Source organism: Neolamprologus brichardi, chromosome 19 (genome assembly GCF_056152115.1).
Source record: "Neolamprologus brichardi isolate AB-2024 chromosome 19, ASM5615211v1, whole genome shotgun sequence".
NCBI classification, from domain to species: Eukaryota; Metazoa; Chordata; class Actinopteri; order Cichliformes; family Cichlidae; genus Neolamprologus; species Neolamprologus brichardi.
The window spans coordinates 10,173,547-10,192,154 of record NC_142122.1 but is presented as its reverse complement, the minus strand read 5'-3'; the positions used below and the strand labels follow the sequence as shown (position 1 = coordinate 10,192,154).

Genomic DNA, 18,608 nt, shown 5'->3' with positions numbered 1-18,608 from the left:
CTACAGTGCCGCTATTTCACTCTCTCCTGACACACAAATACAGAAACACACACACACACACACGCGCTGACCCAGATTCTGTTTTGCAAGTTCTGATTAGACCTGTCTTGATACAGACTTCCGTGTCATCTGTAAAGCTGTTGGTTGGCAAATGAGTCATTCACTCTTTTCATGGTGAACAGTGTTTGAGGATTTCACTTACCGCTTTGGTCATATTAGATCAGATTTTAATATAGACAGATATCATTGGTTCTAACTCATGCTTTGGCACTCTGCTGTTAATTTATATACGAAAAGTCCTGCTAATTCTCACAGACCCCTGTGTGTTACAGTGAGTCAGGGTTAGCTGCAAACAAACACAGCTTTTGTGGGATTACTAAAGTTATCTGAATCTGAATTTTACAAATTAGATGGCAGATGGTTGGATGAAGATATCCTTAACTTTAATGAGCTAGCTAAATTTTCACTTTCTGTCCTTTCTGTCTTAAGCCTCGTGAGCAAGGCCGCCAGCTGAAGAGGATCCACTGGGTTTCTAACATCGGCACTGCACTCAAATTCCTCGAAGGCAGGAAGGTAAGCATGCAGTTATAATGACAATTTGACCTTTCACAGTAAATTTTGTCAAGTATTTTTCTTCCACAACTGAATATAATACTTGAAATATGTGACATGTCTTCAAGAAGTCAAGGTATGGCTAATAACCCCCGAGAAAAAGCTTTTGATTGGCTATTTGGTTAGTATGCATGAGGTAGCTGTCGGTAGAAAATGCACTACATTTAGAGAAGCAGGAAACGGGACTTCTTGATTACATAAGCCATCTCTAAATCTCTTGGCTCTGTTGAAGCCTGTGTCCCACTTTCATTGGAGTTCCCTCAGGACTGAGACTTCTATTGTTGTGATCTCTCTCCCATCACGTGTGGCTTCAGTCTGTGTATCGAGGATCACCGGTCAGTCGCCAGTAAACGCCCTGTGTGATCATATGCTGTATGCATCCTTTTCTTTTGATGCACGATGTAGACTATTCAATGCTTGGGTACAGTCATTTGTTTTCTATAAATGTAGCCATTAAGCTTTTCTACTGATGTGTGTTTAAAGCATTTTGACTACACCACTGATTACTGGTATGTTTGGCTCCCTAAATTCCAAAAGCAGAGATGCGAACATGACAAATTGTAGCAGTTCTTCAATGCAGGGTTTGAAACGCTGTGTTGCATCTGCTTTTGCTTTAACCTTTAGTTGAATACTTTTCTTTTGTTCATCTGGTTGACTCTTCATTGTGGCTGCTTGTGCCTTCTGCCAGTGACAATACTTAACTGCATCAAAGACGTGGCTTTGATGACTTTGAACAAACAAAAGCTTGCAAATTTTTTTGGACTGTGTAACTGAAAGGGTTCCTCTGGGTTGAACGTCTCACTTCTAGACTGCCTTAATATGACTTAACTCTCATAATAACCTTTCGCTTGGCTTTTGTTTCAGATCAAACTTGTTAACATTCATGCAACTGACATCGCAGATGGCCGACCATCAATTGTCCTTGGGTTGATATGGACTATTATCCTCTACTTCCAGGTAATACTTCATCTCTCTTTAAATCCCAAAAGTTTTATTACATTGTCTCTCTCCAAGGTGAGTTGCTCTCCTGCAAGTAACACCCTCTGATCATTTTTATGGTCAACATTTAATCTATTGCTAATCTTTATGCTGTCTAGTCAAGAAGCTTAAAGGTGATGTTAAAAATTACAGATGCAGGGAAATCTCAAGACATGCTGCCATGTTCTCCTTGTTTTCTCTTCTTTTCTCTCAACTAGATTGAAGAGCTAACCAGTAACCTGCCAGCCCTTCAGGCTCTATCCAACAGCAACTCTTCTGTGGACAGTATTACCAGCTCTGGAGCAGGAAGCCCTCCAATGAAGAGAAAGGTGGTCAACAAATTTAAGGGCAATGCCAAGAAGGCACTGCTCCAATGGGTGCAGTGTACAGCAGCCAAGTATGTCACTTTAAAAATCATCATCATGATATATATCATATCGGAAAGGTTCGTGTGTGCAAAGTCTGCAAAATGAACATTTTCACATTTTTCTTTTTTAAGGAATTTTGGAATTGAGGTGAAGGACTTTGGTCCCAGTTGGCGTAATGGCGTTGCATTCCAGTCAGTGGTGCACGCCATCAGACCTGACCTGGTGGACATGGAGGTGGTACGGCGAAGAAGCAACAGGGAGAATTTGGAGGAGGCCTTTTCACTCGCAGAAAACGAGTTGGGCATTCCCCGTCTGCTGGATCCAGAAGGTGTCCTTGACCTTTTCAACAGCTCACATTAATTATTCCAGAGTTGCAGGCTATTCTTGCAAAGTGGTATTGAGTATGCATGCTTAACTGTTGAGTGTTTCGGATGTTTGCTAGTGTTTTAGCACAGGAAATTGTGCTGCTAAGTTGTGTGGTGGAAAATACCACCTTACAGAGGATTAATATTCTGTGCTATCTGTAGCTCTGATTTTCAGTCTGTGTAGAAGCAGTCTGCAGCAGCTCTGCAGTCCTGTCTTCTCTAGCAGAGTCGTGATGCTTTATTGCAGCTACACGTTGAAATGCCTTTGCTTTTAGAGGAGCTTCAATTCAATTCAATTCAATTTTATTTATATAGCGCCAAATCACAACAAATGTCGCCTCAAGGCGCTTCATAGATACAGAGAAAAGCCCAACAATCATATGACCCCCTATGAGCAAGCACTTTGGCGACAGTGGGAAGGAAAAACTCCCTTTTAACAGGAAGAAACCTCCGGCAGAACCAGGCTCAGGGAGGGGCGGCCATCTGCTGCGACCGGTTGGGGTGAGAGAAGGAAGACAGGATAAAAGACATGCTGTGGAAGAGAGACAGAGATTAATAACAGATACGATTCAATACAGAGAAGTCTGTTAACACATAGTGAGTGAGAAAGGTGACTGGAAAGGAAAAACTCAATGCTTGACCCCGTTTTCTAAAAACATCAGGTCAAGGATGGAAATAAAAAAAACAAGTATAATTAGCTGGCAGGCCTTGGGAGAGTTATCCTAAGGACACAAAGTATTTATGTGCCATACTGGCTTAATACCAAAAGTAATGACTGTGTCAGATATCCCCCTCATCTCTACAGGCATCATAGCACGTTTTACCTTTAATACTGACAGGATTATTAAACGTCTCAATATATTTGCATCCATTTTTAATATGATTCTTTTTGTATTCTTTCAACAAGTGCAGTGGACAATGTTTATGTTAATCTGCAGATGTGGACGTAGACAAGCCAGACGAGAAATCCATCATGACATACGTGGCGCAGTTTCTGAAGCACTATCCGAACCCCAATCATTCTGAGACCGACGGTCAGCAAGATGAGGTAGCTAACCCTAAATTTATCATTTATATTTCAAGTGTATGTAGGCAGTGATAGTTTGGGGTAAAATGGGGATTAGAATGAATGTGTAACTACATGAGTTACTACATTTAAATTTGTACTTAGTGCCTACAGTTTTTCCAAAAACTGCTGACATACAGAGAACAGTCCATACTTAATGAAAGTTGCTTCATCTGCTGCTGAGCAAAAGTTTTGAGTAGCTGTGTCTGCTTATATGTTGCTTATATGTGATTCTTGTCATTTTATCACATAAAGCTTAAGTGAGATAAAGCAATCATTGCATGATCACAGCATAAATATAATCATCAATATAGTTTTCCATCAACATGGGCTCATTTAATTTCGTTCTTTAATTTATTTTTTGTGCACATTAAGCTGCTTCTTGGCTCAATTCCAACTTTTGCACTGTCAGTGCCAGTGCTCCAGGTGAGCGTTCAGGTCACGGCGCTGCATGCTTCCTGTTTTGGAGTGAATGTCCACCTCGATCTTGTTCCATTTTCTATCCACTTTATTTCTTTTTCCCTTGCTGTTCTAATGCTTTTCTCACATATTTGCATCTCTCCGCTTTCCTGGATAGTTTGGTCCCCAAGATATAGAGCAAATGCTTGAGGTATGTTCAACTTAAAAGACTAAATCAGAGTTTCTAACAAGATACTGTCTGTACACAATTTTCTTCTACCTTAACTTTTAAAACTATTTAGTCCTTAAATGTAGAGGTTGTGTTTGTGTGTGGGTCTCTTTGCAAGTTGAGTCTTGAGTCTAATCTTTAACTGTGTGTGTTCGGCATGTCATTTTTACTTGAGATTCCCATTGGCCTGCTTATAATGAAAGAGATTAGGTCTGTTCCCAATCTAAGCTGTATGTCTGCTGATTGTGACAGAGAGAGGAGCGGAAGATGCTGAGAGAACTAAAGGTGTTTTTAGATCAGCTGGAGAGAGATGTGCTCCGGGCCCAAGGAACAGAGGGAAGCCTTGCTGATAAGTACCAGGTTAGTGAGGTGTGGCAAATGGACTGTAGCATTCTTCTTTGGAAAACTTATTTAGCAATGTGTGTCTCCTTTTTTTTTAGGCATTTAAGAACTTCCGTGTCCAGTATGAAATGAAGAAAAAGCAGACAGATCCACTCTTACAGCCAGTCCAAAAGGATGGCAAGCTCTCTGTGGATCAAGCTCTGGTCAAGCAGGCCTGGGACCGTGTGTCTACCAGGGTAATTGTACTGCATGAATAATTCATTATGGGCCACATAGACAGCAGGAAAATTTGTGATAATTAACCACACATGAATTAAATAAAACCTGATGATTAGCAATAATCATTCTTTTTTAGTTGTTGTTCTTTTCTTGGCTAAAAAGATTGGATTGATGCACTGGAGGCTCTGAGAAACACCAGTCAGGGTTCATCTATTTACTCGTTGCCAATGAAAGTTCAGTGGGGTGCAAGCGGTTTGTTCAGAGGGGGAGGAGATGGGAACAGAGGCGATTTTGTTCACGGGGCGGTCTACTCCTCGAGACCTCCACAGCTTGTCTAGACTTGCATAACACTCTTTTGTGGCCCGATTGCTTGTGACCATGTGGAAATGTTATGCCCAGCATAGCCTCCTGTACGGTGGGATCTTGTTTTGGTAGAGTGGTTTTGTTTAATGAGTGTCAATTGCAGCTGCTGGACTGGCACATCCATCTGGACAAGTCCCTGCCTGGGCCTCTGGGAGTGATTGGCGCCTGGCTGCACAGAGCCGAGATGGCTCTGAGAGAGGACATTCCCATCCAACATGCTCATGAGGAGACAGCCAATGTTCTTCACAGAAAACTAGAGCAGCATAAGGTAGCATAGCTTACCTTTTAGTCTTTACGTGTTGTGGGGTTAACTTTGTTTTGGACGGTATGAAGAAACAGGCGCTTGTTAAATTTTGCAGGAGGTATTGAAAAGCTTGGAGTCCCACAGGCAAACCTTTCAGCAGATCCACAGGGACAGATCGGTGAATGGGGTGCCTGTCCCACCTGAGCAGCTCCAGGATATGGCAGAACGGTAAGATCTTTGTTAGGATAAGTGCATTTTTCTTTGCCGTTTCATGATTTCTTTTTCTGCACTTTTCAAAATAATAACAGACCATTTGTTTAATTTGCAGGTTCAACTTTGTGTCTACATCATCACACGCTCACTTGATTAAGCTGGAATTCTGGGAAATGAAGTATCGACTGATGGCATTTCTTATGTTGGCTGAATCAAAACTCAAGTCGTGGATCATTAAATATGGCCGACGGGATTCAGTTGAACTCCTCTTGCAAAGCTACCTTGTAAGTTGAAATCATAGGAATTGTAGTCTGGGTTTTTAAAAGACATCAAACCGACGAGCGTTTCTTTTCCTGTTTCAGACATTCGTTGAAGGCCACAGATTTTTTGAGCAGTATGAGACAATCTTCACAGGTCTCAAGCAAGCTGCAGAGGTTTATGTTAAATCTGACAGTTCAAGTAAGTCTCTTTGCTTTTTTTATTTATAAGCTGCTTTTTTATTTGTGCATACTATATGCGAGTGTTTTAATTTGGGCTTCTAGTAAACAGACTTACTGTTGATTTCACGTTACAGGGTCTAAGACCTGTAACAGAGGTAAGTCCAAAAACAGTCCAAACTTTGCCTGATCCTGAGCCATTCCTGTCTGCAAATAGGGGGCCGCACTTCTCGTTTCTCTCTCTTTAAAATCCCCAAACTATGAAATCATGCATAATGCATGCAGTAACAATAGTTTGAATGCTTTTTTAGCATGATTTTTCTGACCTAACACACCAGCATCAACCATGAGGCCAAATCATCAGCGGACATAATCAGATGCCTTGTATACAGGTGGCAACCATGCAGATTTTGGTTTAACTGAACTACTGTTTCTATTCTCTGTTTTAAGTTGATGAAGCAGAGGGGGTGAGTAAATTCCTCAGTGATACCACAGCTCAGTGGAAGAACCTGGCTTTGGAGGTGCGCAGTGTACGGAGCATGCTGGAGGAGGTGATCGCTAACTGGGAGAAGTACAGCAGCACAGTGGCAGCTCTGCAGGCTTGGCTAGAGGATGCAGAGCAGATGCTCAGCCAGTCAGAGAATGCCAAACGTGTAAGTGCATTCAGATAATAGGAAAAACAATATTTTCTGTACAATTTATGTTGATTTTTTAAAAACATGAATAGAAAGAAAAGCATATTTTTCTCTTTGGCCAAGGAGTGTACAGTTAAAGTTGTGTTGCCTTTTTTATTTTTCTTTGTTACAGGACTTTTTCAGAAACCTCTCCCACTGGATCCAGCAGCACATGGACATGAACGATGCCGGGAACTTTCTCATTGAGACGTGTGACGATACGGTCTCACGGGATCTAAAGCAGCAACTTCTGCTGCTGAACGGGAGATGGAGGGAACTGTTTGTTAAAGTCAAACATGTAAATGCAACACACTTTGGAACAATACATGCACCACCAAAAAATATCGAATTGTACTTTTTATCCAAACAGCTGCAAGTTTTAACGATTTGGACAAAAATATTGTTGTATCTTTTATTTCGCTTGCAGTATGCAAGAGCGGATGAGGTGGATAAATTGAGGCAAGACTACCAAGACGGGATTAATACACTGAAGATGTTCATGGATGCAACCAATGAGAAGATGACAGCCCCTATCCAAGTATCTTTTCTAAATTGCAGAGCCTTTGTCCAAGATGTTGAGGTAAATCTGCTTTCTCAACTTAGACAAATCCTTATGTATTCTCTATTATATGATATATCATAATTTTTTTCAACTTCCTCTAGGAAATCAAGCACAAATTGCCAGCTATGGAAGCAGCTTGTAAGGCAGCAAGCCGCACAGCTCAGCTGTTAACCAAAGACACTCCACAAGAGGAAGTTTCACAGATGATGACTGTGATGGCTTCAATCAAAGAGCAGCTGAGTAACGTGTGTACAAGTCTATATAGATTACATGGCCTTACTTTAATGTGTGATTAAAATAGAAATCCTGCTGCTTAACACCACTGCATCTTACTCACTTTATTAGCTTTTTTTGCACTACTTTGTATTCCTGAGCAAAGGAGGTCTTTAAATGAAATCCAAGCTGTGAGATTTAACCTCTTAGATTTTCTAGCCCATGGTTTATTAAAATTAAATCAAGAACTGCCACTTCCTACAACATCAAATGTACCATTTTTATTAATAAAATAAAAGCTAAACCGCTTTTTTACTCTAATAGAATATTTTGTTTTTACATACTGACATTTTTTAAAAAAAAAATCATAATTTTAAATGTGGATAACCTGTATTGAACATAAGGATAATGAAGTTTCTTATGATGAAATATTATTACCATTTCTCTCCTCCAATCAGATAAGGGAGAGATGTTTGCCTCTGCTTCGGGAGTCTCAATCGCTTTTACCTCCACTGGAGGAAATGGAGAAGAATATCACAGGCTTCTACCAAGCTCTGGAGAAAGCTAGTCATATCACCAGCACCACTGACTCGGAGGGACCAGTAGACTTTAAACAGAAATGCCAGGTGAATAACTGTGAAATACACTGAGGCATTTTAGTAGTTCGGATTTCGAGCAGATTTATGTATGTTTTAGCCTAAAGGTAGGTAGGCTAACACCCTACCTGTCATTTAATACTGCAGGAACTGGCAACCTTCACACATAGCTGTAAGAAGTGTCTGACAGTCATAGAGAAAGACCACCAAACCATCCAGAAAATAATGCACAGTAGTAAAACCCTTGAGCATATGGATATGGGTCTACTGCAGAAACGGGTAGCAGACCTGCAGACCTCATCACAGGTAAACATCAAGACAAACAAAACCTGCTGTCTTCTCCACCGTAGTCAGTGACTGAATTATTTTAGCACTAAAAATGACTTATTTTGTGCCTAGAACTTGATTAAAGAGTCCACAGAGTGGAGAAAACATGTGGAAGCCAACAGCAGTCTAATGAAGAGATTTGATGAGTCACGGATAGAGCTGGAGAAGGTTCTTAAAATGGCACAGAACTTTCTGACAGAAAGAGGCAACCCAGAAGAGCTGCTGAAGAAACACACTGTGAGTGTACTTTGATTCAGATGTTTTAGATCGTTCATATCAGTTTATGACAGTATACACGATATTGAATCCCAGTGCAGTAACATGTACAACAATGAAACAAAGTATAGTCTGTGCAAAGTGTTAAACATGATGAGCAGTTATGGGTTTTTTCAGGAGTTCTTTGGACAGCTCGACCAGCGGGTCTTGAACACTTTCCTGAAAGCTTGTGATGAGCTGACAGACATTTTGCCGGAGCAGGAGCAGCAGTCACTCCAGGAAACAGTTAGAAAGCTGCATAAACACTGGAAGGTTGGTGTCAAGGATGTTTAATCCATTAATTTAAAATGTTTTCAATCTCAATATGACTTTTATAAGATAGTAAGAAATTCTTAAAATGTACTGGAATGACTGAAACTCTCTCTCTGCAGCTTTTCAAAAAGTTGGTGCAAACAAACTGTGCTGCTCAGAGTCTGACAGCTTTGCTGTTGTCTTTCTCCTTTTTCAGGACATACAGACAGATGCTCCCTTTCATCTCCTGCATCTGAAGGTGGAGGTGGAAAGAAGCAAGCTGATGTTGTCGCTGCAAGAGTGCCAGGCAGAGCTGACCAGGGAAAACCGCCACCTGGCTAGCATGGGGAGCGAAAGGCTCATTAAGGAGCACAGGGTAAGCACAGTGTAGATGGCCGGCTGGCCTGGTTACATGTATTGATTAACTCAGTGTGAATCAATTCACTGCCTCGCACAGTAAGTGTGTCAAGAGCTGAAGCTCTTTCCTGTCACCCAGCTTAGCAGCATTTTGTTTTGCCTTGGATTCACATGCATTTTCTGCTTTATATAAATGGCCTTTAGGCCTTCTTTAGGGAAAAGGGTCCACAGTCTATATGTGAGAAAAGGCTGCAGCTGATGGAGGAACTTTGTCAAAAACTCCCCGAGGGTGACCTGGCTCACCAGACCTTGGAGATGGCAAGAAAGGACTTTGCTGAGGTTCGGGAGGAAATTGAGAACACTCACCAGAAGCTAATGCAGCACCAAGATAAATGGAAGGAGTACAACAAAAGGTGCAATGATGTTATAAAATTAGTCATTATGATTTATTTCTTTCAGTTTAAACACTTTCTGTAAATGTCACATACGCACATACTTGCAAGAAGAGGTCTGAGCTGTGTTTAGAATTTAACCTTGTGTTTTGTGGCGCTGCAGCAATAAAACTGTGTTTGTCATTGCCGGGCAGTACCACACATTCCTGGCATACCCGATGTAATCATGTTAACATTTTTTCATTCACTTGAGAAAAAGAACAGCAGTTGTAGCAGTTACGAGTGTTTTCAGTTTTTGGTGCAAAGATCACAGATTCCAAATTATGTCCATCCATTCTCCTCCACTTATCTTTATCAGGGTCACGGGGGGCTGGAGTCTATCCCAGCTTCCGTAGTGCATCTGATATTTAATTCTATATATATTTTTAGAGAAGTACTCATTTTCTGTATAAATTGTAGTGCTGTTCAAGGTTTTCATGAGATTTGTTTTTGGTGTCAAACAGATACGCTGAACTTTCCTGTTGGCTTATATCTAAAGAAAGCCAACTAAGGATGCTGAGAAACCGAGCTAATGACCCCAATAAATATGGCACGGTGAAGGCTACCATAACGGTGAGTTAGTCCTCTTCCTAAAGTCCAAACTGTTTACTTCCTTTCCCATTTTCTTCTGTGGTCTGTCACATCTGATATCTAATAGGCTTCTCAGTGTTGTGTCTGAGGATGTTACTGTATAAACAGTCCGAGTCAGGTGACTCTTGTCCACACGGGTCGTATCACACTCTGTTGTTGTGTGCAGGAGCTGAGGAATGATGCAGAGCTACAGGAGGGGAATCTTGGCTGGCTGAAAAGCCGTATGGCTGTACTGATTGAAATCTGTGCTGACAGCGATGCCCAGAGGCAAGGAAGTGCACTGAGCAAGCTCTCCACTGATTTTAAGGGTCTTCTCGCTTCTCTGTTAGAGGTAAGTGATGTTCTCACATGTTTTTTTCTTAAAATGCCAAAAACAATTAAAATACCGTACAGTAAAAATAAACTGTGAATACAGATATAGTATGAAGAGTGTGAAACTCATTTTAGTGAGTTGGGCCTACTAGTCTTTAACAAACCAATAATTTATTCAAAAATTAGGCACAAATACCTCATATGTAGATCTAAATCACAGTCATATTTTACTTTTTAACAGAAAACAGTTAAAATTGGGATTATAAATGATTTACCTCCAATTTTAAGATATAAATTTTCATGCTGTGCAGTCATCCTCTTGACAGGATGGCTCTGGCCTGTGGACCATATAAGTGAGACCACTGAATTTTATCAAAATATCTCTTATCAGCTACAGTCTAAGATATGAGTTATTAAATATTGTTACAGTTGACATCATGAAACTGACATTTTCCAGCCAACAGAAGCAGACAATAGCAATATCCAAGCGTAAGTATTGTTTGTGACAGCGTTGCGTTTTCTCTGATGTCTTTAATCAGGCCGAGAAGATGGTGCTGGCTGTTGGGGATTGTGTACAATTCAGAGAAGAGGTACAAACTACACTGGAAGACCTGCTTCAGGGGCAGAAAGAGGCTCAGGCTGAGGTTACTAAAATACTGGACTGCTCAACTGCTAGAGAAGCCCAACAGATGCTGCTTGTTCATCAGGTATCCTTAGACCAAACAAATAATTCCACATTACCGTGCTTTGGATTTTGTTTTTGCTTGATTTTCTTATTGAATTTGATTCTGATAACCAAACAATTTTAATGTTTCCCAATAGCAACTATTAAAACGCCTGAAACTAAAGAGGAAGGATGTTCAGCACCTTTTCACCAGAGGCCAGCAACTCCAGGCTGAGGAAGGATTGGGGGAGACTCTGCAGCAGGACCTGCAGAGTTTAGAGAACACACTTAGCAAAATGGAACAGAATATGGATTCACAGGAGCAAAGCCTTGAGGTGAGCAGTGTTTAAGACTGATCTGAAAGCAATGACAGCTATTGATACACTGATACACTGGGTAAAGTGATGAAACAGTGTTTTTGATGCATGCTTCTTCACCCACTAAAGTCATAAAGTTATTTTTGTGACACTGTGCTCTGAATAATTCTGGTGAAATGAGCATATGGTGTGAAAAGTTATTCCCAGGATCTGAGCTTAATCTTGGTGTAGTGATCAATTTAGCAATTGTATTATTCAATTCAATTTAATTCGATTCAATTTGTATAACCTAGTATAAGTATAAGTACAGGTTCAAAGGGTTTTTACACCCATAAAACCATATTAAGAAATATTTGGGGGAGGAGGAGGACGAAGTAAAAAAATGGATTTTATATGCAAGTAAGAGTATTTTAAAATTAACTCTGTAAGAAACTGGAAGCCAATGTAGCTCTGCTAAAACTGGAATGATTTGTTTTTGTTCAGTCTACTGAGAAGAGTCATGGCAGGAAACTTCGTACTTTGGCGATAATCCTAAGGTGGAAGAATGGTGGAACCAATAATGGTTCAAACCAGAATCTAAAATAAAGCCCAAGACTTTTAATTTGTGGCTGTACTATGTCAGGTGATGTCCCCAACTCATGAAAAGGCAGATCATGTTTGGTTTTAGGGCCAATTTAAAAAAGAAAATTCCAGTTTGTTTCTATTAAGTTTTAAGGCGTTTATAGTCATCAATTTGTTAATGTCAAGTGCTAATGAGATGAGTAGATCATTATCACATGACTCTGTAGAAACATATATCTGTGTATCATCTGCGTAACTATGGTAATGAATGTTATGATATTACGTAAGGTTGCCAAGTGGAAGCACGCATTATCGCTCCACCGCTTTGCTCTCATATTATTTTGTTAAAGTGTGAGTCAAAGTCAAAGTAAACTTTATTGTGTAAGAAGTTTTTTCTGATAATAGCCAAATTGTTCATTTTCTCTCTGCTCTAACTGACTCTCTACTCTTGTGTAGTCCTCAGTATTGCTCAGTTCAGCATCTGTTGTTGTGAAGTTTGAGGCCTTTTTTATTATTAAGCTTACTTTTATTCACAGTGCTTCCCCTTTATGTGTTTTTATATTGTTTTGCATGTTTACTCTCTCCAGGACTCTGACACAGTTACATTATACTATATATTATGTAAGCTAATGTGTGTTGCTGTGTATAAATAAATGAATGAAGTAAGTAAAGGAAAATGTTATGTATAGAGGATTGAAAGGTCTGACTGATATTTTCTAATGGAGTACTGTTCTTTGAGAAGCATTACAGCTCTAAGGATGCCTCGCTGCTTGAGTCAGATATGTTATTCTTAATGGTGCTGCTATAGGCTGTTGAGATGAGGGGTTAGTGTTGAAATGGAAATTTAAGTTCAGCCTTTTTTATGCTAGCGGTTATACTGATAATCAGTAATGTAAACACCGATTAATTTAATGTTTGCGCTGTTGTTGCCTTGTATGGTGTGGTTTTTGTCAAGTGTTAGCAGTGCTGACTCATCACCCCTGCTAATAGGTGCAGACGCTATGGTGTCATTTGCATACATAATAGTCATACCGAGCAGGTTTGGTATAGTGTTGTGTCATTGTGTTCTGTTAGTGTGATCTTTACGTGTTTTTTCTGCCACTGGGGGATGATTATTATCTTGCTATAACATTTAAATATGAAGGTTTGATAACAGCACTAAACACAATGAATGGATGTAAAATAATGCTGATCTGACCTTAATGAGTTTGACGGTTGTCATTCCCAGGTCACACTGGCAGCCTGGCAGGAGTTTGACAGCCAACAGGAAGCAGTTCATGAGTTTGTTAACAAAGCACGCTCAACAATGGAGAGAGACCTGAACTTCAGCAGTCCAGAAAGTCTGGCAGTTGAACTTGATCAGGCCAGAGTAAGTCTTCTTTTTTAAGTTAAAAAACCAAACAAATAAACAAAACCAAAAAACCAAAAAATATCTTTTGGTTGACTCTTAACATTTAAACTGAAAGGTATGGGTTAGATCAATACTGTAGAAAACTATACTAAATGTTGCTGTTTTGTGAGCAGGTGCTGCTGAAGCAATGTGAAGCAAAGGCCTTACATATGAACACGTTGCTGAAGAGATCAGCAGAAATCCAGCTGGGCCCCAAAAACAAGACTCTGCTTTTACAGCAAGCCCGTTCTCTCAGCGAACAAGTGGATAAAGTAGAGTCTGGGCTGAAAAAAGAGTAAGAAAATAGATTCATCAATTAAAGCTTTTATTTTGTTCGGAAACACACATACGCATACACACACTGGTGCATTTGAGAATGTGCTGACTGACATGTGCAGTAGTAAATTTAGCTGTCTTACACCTAACATGAATATCAGGCATTGCTTGCAGCTAAAACTTATATAATTTATCATTTTTACTCCCTCAGTGTCAAAAATCTGGAAGAAATGAAAGACCAGTGGGATCAGTTTGGAGCTGGATTTGAAGCCTTTTCCTTATGGATATCTGAAAAGGAAAAACAGCTGGATGCAATGAAGTCTTCTACTTTGCCTCTGGAGGAACAGATCGACACAGTCAAGGTACAGTAGTGTGTATTATAACGCTCCAACCCTTTAAAACCATAAAACCAAGTAATATTAGCCAGCAAACAATAACCACAAAGCCAAGACATTAAAGTTAAAATCGATAAGGTGTCTGAAGAGGCCATTGGAAGCAACAGTGCAAAATTGCTTTGCCCATCGAGACTGTCTCTCTCTCGTTGACACCCACAGCAACCCCCTGTCTTTAACACAGATGAGAAAAAGAGCTACTCATGAAGTCTGTGGTTTGTATCTGACTTCCTCAAGCTGTCACAGTTTTGACAAATTTGCCTTGAGGGTGAAACTTATATTTCCTGAAAAACTGGAAGATGGCATTTAAGGCACAAAACCCCAGAGAAAATATTGTCTGCTGGGATATATTGGGCAACACTTGAACAGTTTAGCAATGGCAGAGGTTAAGTATCCTAACAACTTTAACAAGGGGCCAAATTGTGATGGCAAGATGGGGTCGGAAATCTTTATAAACTGTATGCTGGCTATCATATATGTGCACCAAATACACATTAGATAGAAGATTACTACATTTGAGGATACACACATCAGATCTGAATGATGAGACAATAGAAATAGATTGAGGTCTGATGACTCACATTCGTGCATGTATCGCCATTAATTAGTCACTTATTACCTTTAATAAAAGGCACACATCGTCTATTTATTATTAATTTGGGATTATAAAAATGAATGCCTTATTCTGTCTGACTATGTTTAACAGCTACTAGCCCAACAAAGAGCTTCCTTCATAATTAGTCCTTACTGAAAAAAAACCAGTAACTACTGGTGATTTAATTGTGGGCAGGACCTCTTTTTAGATTGAGGAACACTGATTGAGTCATAAAGATCTTATTTGGACTTTATTACAGTTTAATTGTCTTGCTTTTTCAGGCTGTTGCAGCAGGACTTCAGGCTCGAGCGGAGGTGCTTTCTCAGCTGGAGACAGACTCCCAGGCCCTGGCTCAGTTTGTGTCTTCGGGGGAGGCGGCTCGCATCAAGGCTCGTTTGACCCAAATCGGCAGGTACTGGGAGGAGCTGAAGGAGAGCGTTCAGCAGCTTGATGGACAGCTGGAGGAAAGCTCTTCTCACCAGCAGAAGTTCAAAATGAGCCTAGAGGAGGTATATATTCACTGACTGATACTGCTGCACTTTGGTAGATAGAAAAGATTAGAGAGATAATAATTAATGGAGTTAATCGGGTCTTAATTTTCTGTCAGGTACAAGCATCTCTTAGTGAGCTGTATACAAACCTGGAGCATCCTATCAAATCCTGCACCTCCTCATCAGAGACCTACAAAGCCCTTCAAAACCACATGGTATTATTTCTTTCTACAATTGCTCATTTTGCGAGTTACCTTTAAATGCCAGTAATGGTACTAGAGTGCAGGTTGAGGCTTTGTTGGTCACTGCCATGTGTTATTATTCTCCAGGATGCCTGTCAGTGTCTGGAACGGCTGAAAGGAACCTTGCTGTCGCTGTCGGCTGGCGCCCGTCGACTGAGTGACAAAGATCAAGCAGAGCGGACTGTGACAGAGCTAAACACCACCTATGACCAGCATGTACAGGAAGCAAAGGACAAACAGAGCACTTTGGAAAACCTGCTCTCCCTTTGGCAAAAGTATGGATTACTGTATGTAGCATAGTAATTTTAAAAGCTTTAGGATAAAATTAAGAAATGCTGATAGTTACATTTGATATGGACAATAGACAAAACAGAGCCGTGTCTCCCTTTGAAGCAAAGTGCACCCAACTCTGTAAATAAATCTTACAATTCCAATGTTTCTGATGTCCTTCAGGTATGAGAAGCAGCATTCAAACTTTGTTTCCTGCTTGGAAAGAAGTGAATCTGCGTCCAAACCAGAAAGTCCGTTCCTGTCAGCAGATAAAGCCAAGCTCCGCGGCGAGATACAGGATTTGCAGGTACAATTTATACAGACACAGTTTAACTATGAAACAGAATTCAATCAATAATATATTATTGTAACAACATGGATGAATATTTTTTCCTTGCAGGCCTTGCACTCTGAGGTTCAATCCCTTGAGAGGGCTCATGCTGAACTGGCATCTCTGGGGACATCATTGTATCCCACTGCAGAGGGAGAGAGAGTTAGTCAGCTGAAAGATGAGCTTGAAACCCTGCAGAGGAGATTGCATGTCCAAAATGAAGTTCTCCCTCAAAGGTACAATGAAATAGTCTGACTGCAAATTAAATTTTTAAGCTTGTCTTGCTCTAACTAAATTGTGGAGTTACTATGGAGCCTTTTTCTACTCCAGAATCTCAGAGCTTCAGAGCCACCTTTCACTGGTAGAGCAGTTTGACCAGGCCTTGCTTAAATTCTGCCAATGGAGTGAGAACATGCTCTCAAATCTGCACTCATCTCCTCAAATCAATATCGGCAAACTGCAACCTGCTGCAACACAAGTAAAGGTAAGAACTGAAATGTTTTTCTTACATTTGCATGCCTAATACACCCGTGGCAAAGACATGCTGAAAAGACAGGTGTACCTAAACATTGTTAAGCCACCCTTTAAGCCACAAAAATACATCACTTTATCTCTTAACTCTGGTTAATCAAAAGAAAAGGACTCAAGCTGTTCTTGCTGTGAGCCAACACTGCTTACCATTTTACCACCATGCCAACTTTTCTATTTACTGAATATCTATTGATGCTGCTATCTGTCTTTATTGAAGTATAAGATGCATACCTTTTCTGTGTAGCACAGGGTGACATTGTATGTCTATTTGATCTTAAAGTCACAACCACACATACATATTTTAAAAAAAGGAAATCAAATCAGTCAAATGTTTAAAAAAAATACAAGGTGTAATCTTGAACACTATTAAGATTTTTCTTTTGAACCAAATTTAACCAGATTTTTTTTTAACCTTAATTTACTATTTAGATGTACTTCAGACATATTATGGAAAAAGTTGAATTCAAGTCTCTAAAATACCCACATTTTGCTAAATTTAGATTTAAACCCCCAACCCTGACACAGATGGCCACCCCTCCTTGAGCCTGGTTCTTCTTTAGGTTTCTTCCTGTTAAAAGGGGAGTTTTGCCTTCCCACTGTCGCCAAACAGTTTCCTCTCTTTTCTCTTTATTATTGTAGGGTCTTTACCATACAATATAAAGCACATTGAGGCAACTGTTGTTGTAATTTGGTGCTATTTAAATTAAATATGAATTGAACTGAATGTAACATTCAATAGCCTTTTTTAAAGGCTATGACTGACAAAACCAACATGCTTTTCTCCAAGATAAAAGGAAATAGGCAGAGGAATTGAGCTTTCAGAGCAACAGCTGATTCTCTAAAACTTGCATCTTACAGGAGATGCAGGCGGCCCTGCAGAAGCAGTCCAGTGTGAGAGAGAGTTTGGAGCAGCAAACCGAGAAGCTCTGTCAGTTCTGTGAGCCTGGTGATGCACAGCTCCTACGTAGCAGAGCAGATAGCTGTCTGCAGCCCTACATGGAGGCCCATAATATAGCCGAGCTCCAGTTGGAGTGCCTGGAGAGGCTCGAGGCTTTTTGGCAGACCCACAGTGTGGTGACCGGAGTTTTGCGGGGTCTAAGACAGACTGTTGAAAGTGCTGGGAGCTGGGACCGTGGAAGAGTGGAGGAGCTGCAGCAAGAGCTGACCACTATTGTCCCAGACATTAGTCAGCTCGAGACTCTAGCCATCAGTCTGGACAGCAGTCTATGCAAAAGCCATCTTCACATTGGTGCTGATGAGGGTTCACCTAAGTCATGTCGCATGCTGGCGGATTCACTTAGTGTTGAGCTGGATGCAGTGAGGAACTTGCTTGGTACTAAGCAGAGTGAAGCAGAAGCCCTGGGGGCTCTGTGGACTTCATTTAGACAGCGCAAAGAGCAGCTTCTGAAAGCCGTGGAAGATATTGAAGAAAAAGCAGACCGCCAGAGCCTTAAAGAGCCCAGCCTGCATGGCTTACAGCAACGGTAAAGTATTACAGCAATATCTGATGTAATTCAAATGTGAAGTTAGTGGTGAAATTGACAACTGAACATAGTCAATAACTATACATATTATCCCCCTGTGTGTCAGACTTCGGTTCTTTAATCAGCTAGAGGATGAGCTTCAGTCACACCAGCATGAGGAGCAGTGGCTGAGGGACAAAGGCAACCAGCTGGCTCAGAGGGATGCAGAGTTGGCTGGAGAGGTACTGAGGGAAATCAGCTTGCTAGAGACTACATGGGAAGACACCAAGAGGCTCATTGTAGAGAGGTACAGAAGTAAAAGCAATGGGGATTCCTTCATTCTAACATGTTTTTAAGTGTGTTTGAGTGTCTTTAAACACATTTTTCTTCAATTTACTGTATTTTCCAGTTAATTTACAGTTAAAATGAAACGAACTCATTTCCGTTTGACAGACAGGAGCAGTGCAGTGTCCTTACTGAGCTTATGAGAGAATACCAAATCCTGAAAGCCTCCCTCAGCAGCACTATTGAGAGTGCTGAACCTTTGCTTGAGATAAGCTCTGTTCTGAAGGACCATGAGGAAACTAGGAGGTCACTAACCAAGGTTGGAACAAAATATATATATATATAAATCGCTTTTAGGAATTATGCCTCTATTCTTTTTCTTATATTGAGGTTCG

General features: G+C 40.5%; 1 protein-coding gene across 10 annotated transcripts in view; it reads left to right on the top strand.

Moving 5' to 3' along the window:
- syne1b (spectrin repeat containing, nuclear envelope 1b) overlaps positions 1 to 18,608 on the top strand; it is a 76,697-nt gene that overhangs the window by 13,118 nt on the left and 44,971 nt on the right. For 6 of the 10 annotated variants that reach the window (XM_035911116.2, XM_035911122.2, XM_035911121.2 and 3 more), the window contains 40 exons: positions 490 to 573; positions 1,477 to 1,569; positions 1,809 to 1,987; positions 2,090 to 2,286; positions 3,262 to 3,371; positions 3,765 to 3,815; positions 3,967 to 3,999; positions 4,270 to 4,377; positions 4,458 to 4,595; positions 5,045 to 5,209; positions 5,301 to 5,413; positions 5,514 to 5,682; positions 5,761 to 5,857; positions 5,973 to 5,993; positions 6,286 to 6,488; positions 6,643 to 6,807; positions 6,937 to 7,089; positions 7,173 to 7,316; positions 7,743 to 7,910; positions 8,028 to 8,186; positions 8,280 to 8,444; positions 8,601 to 8,735; positions 8,932 to 9,090; positions 9,276 to 9,484; positions 9,967 to 10,075; positions 10,260 to 10,424; positions 10,945 to 11,112; positions 11,228 to 11,404; positions 13,176 to 13,316; positions 13,472 to 13,632; positions 13,825 to 13,975; positions 14,882 to 15,109; positions 15,208 to 15,306; positions 15,421 to 15,608; positions 15,787 to 15,910; positions 16,004 to 16,170; positions 16,265 to 16,418; positions 17,324 to 17,949; positions 18,056 to 18,235; positions 18,382 to 18,532. In XM_035911116.2, the coding sequence (XP_035767009.2) occupies positions 490 to 573; positions 1,477 to 1,569; positions 1,809 to 1,987; positions 2,090 to 2,286; positions 3,262 to 3,371; positions 3,765 to 3,815; positions 3,967 to 3,999; positions 4,270 to 4,377; positions 4,458 to 4,595; positions 5,045 to 5,209; positions 5,301 to 5,413; positions 5,514 to 5,682; positions 5,761 to 5,857; positions 5,973 to 5,993; positions 6,286 to 6,488; positions 6,643 to 6,807; positions 6,937 to 7,089; positions 7,173 to 7,316; positions 7,743 to 7,910; positions 8,028 to 8,186; positions 8,280 to 8,444; positions 8,601 to 8,735; positions 8,932 to 9,090; positions 9,276 to 9,484; positions 9,967 to 10,075; positions 10,260 to 10,424; positions 10,945 to 11,112; positions 11,228 to 11,404; positions 13,176 to 13,316; positions 13,472 to 13,632; positions 13,825 to 13,975; positions 14,882 to 15,109; positions 15,208 to 15,306; positions 15,421 to 15,608; positions 15,787 to 15,910; positions 16,004 to 16,170; positions 16,265 to 16,418; positions 17,324 to 17,949; positions 18,056 to 18,235; positions 18,382 to 18,532 (6,207 nt within the window). The remainder of the gene's footprint in view (positions 1 to 489; positions 574 to 1,476; positions 1,570 to 1,808; positions 1,988 to 2,089; positions 2,287 to 3,261; positions 3,372 to 3,764; positions 3,816 to 3,966; positions 4,000 to 4,269; positions 4,378 to 4,457; positions 4,596 to 5,044; positions 5,210 to 5,300; positions 5,414 to 5,513; positions 5,683 to 5,760; positions 5,858 to 5,972; positions 5,994 to 6,285; positions 6,489 to 6,642; positions 6,808 to 6,936; positions 7,090 to 7,172; positions 7,317 to 7,742; positions 7,911 to 8,027; positions 8,187 to 8,279; positions 8,445 to 8,600; positions 8,736 to 8,931; positions 9,091 to 9,275; positions 9,485 to 9,966; positions 10,076 to 10,259; positions 10,425 to 10,944; positions 11,113 to 11,227; positions 11,405 to 13,175; positions 13,317 to 13,471; positions 13,633 to 13,824; positions 13,976 to 14,881; positions 15,110 to 15,207; positions 15,307 to 15,420; positions 15,609 to 15,786; positions 15,911 to 16,003; positions 16,171 to 16,264; positions 16,419 to 17,323; positions 17,950 to 18,055; positions 18,236 to 18,381; positions 18,533 to 18,608) is intronic. The other 4 variants (XM_035911120.2, XM_035911118.2, XM_035911117.2 and 1 more) reach the window with 4 other exon arrangements.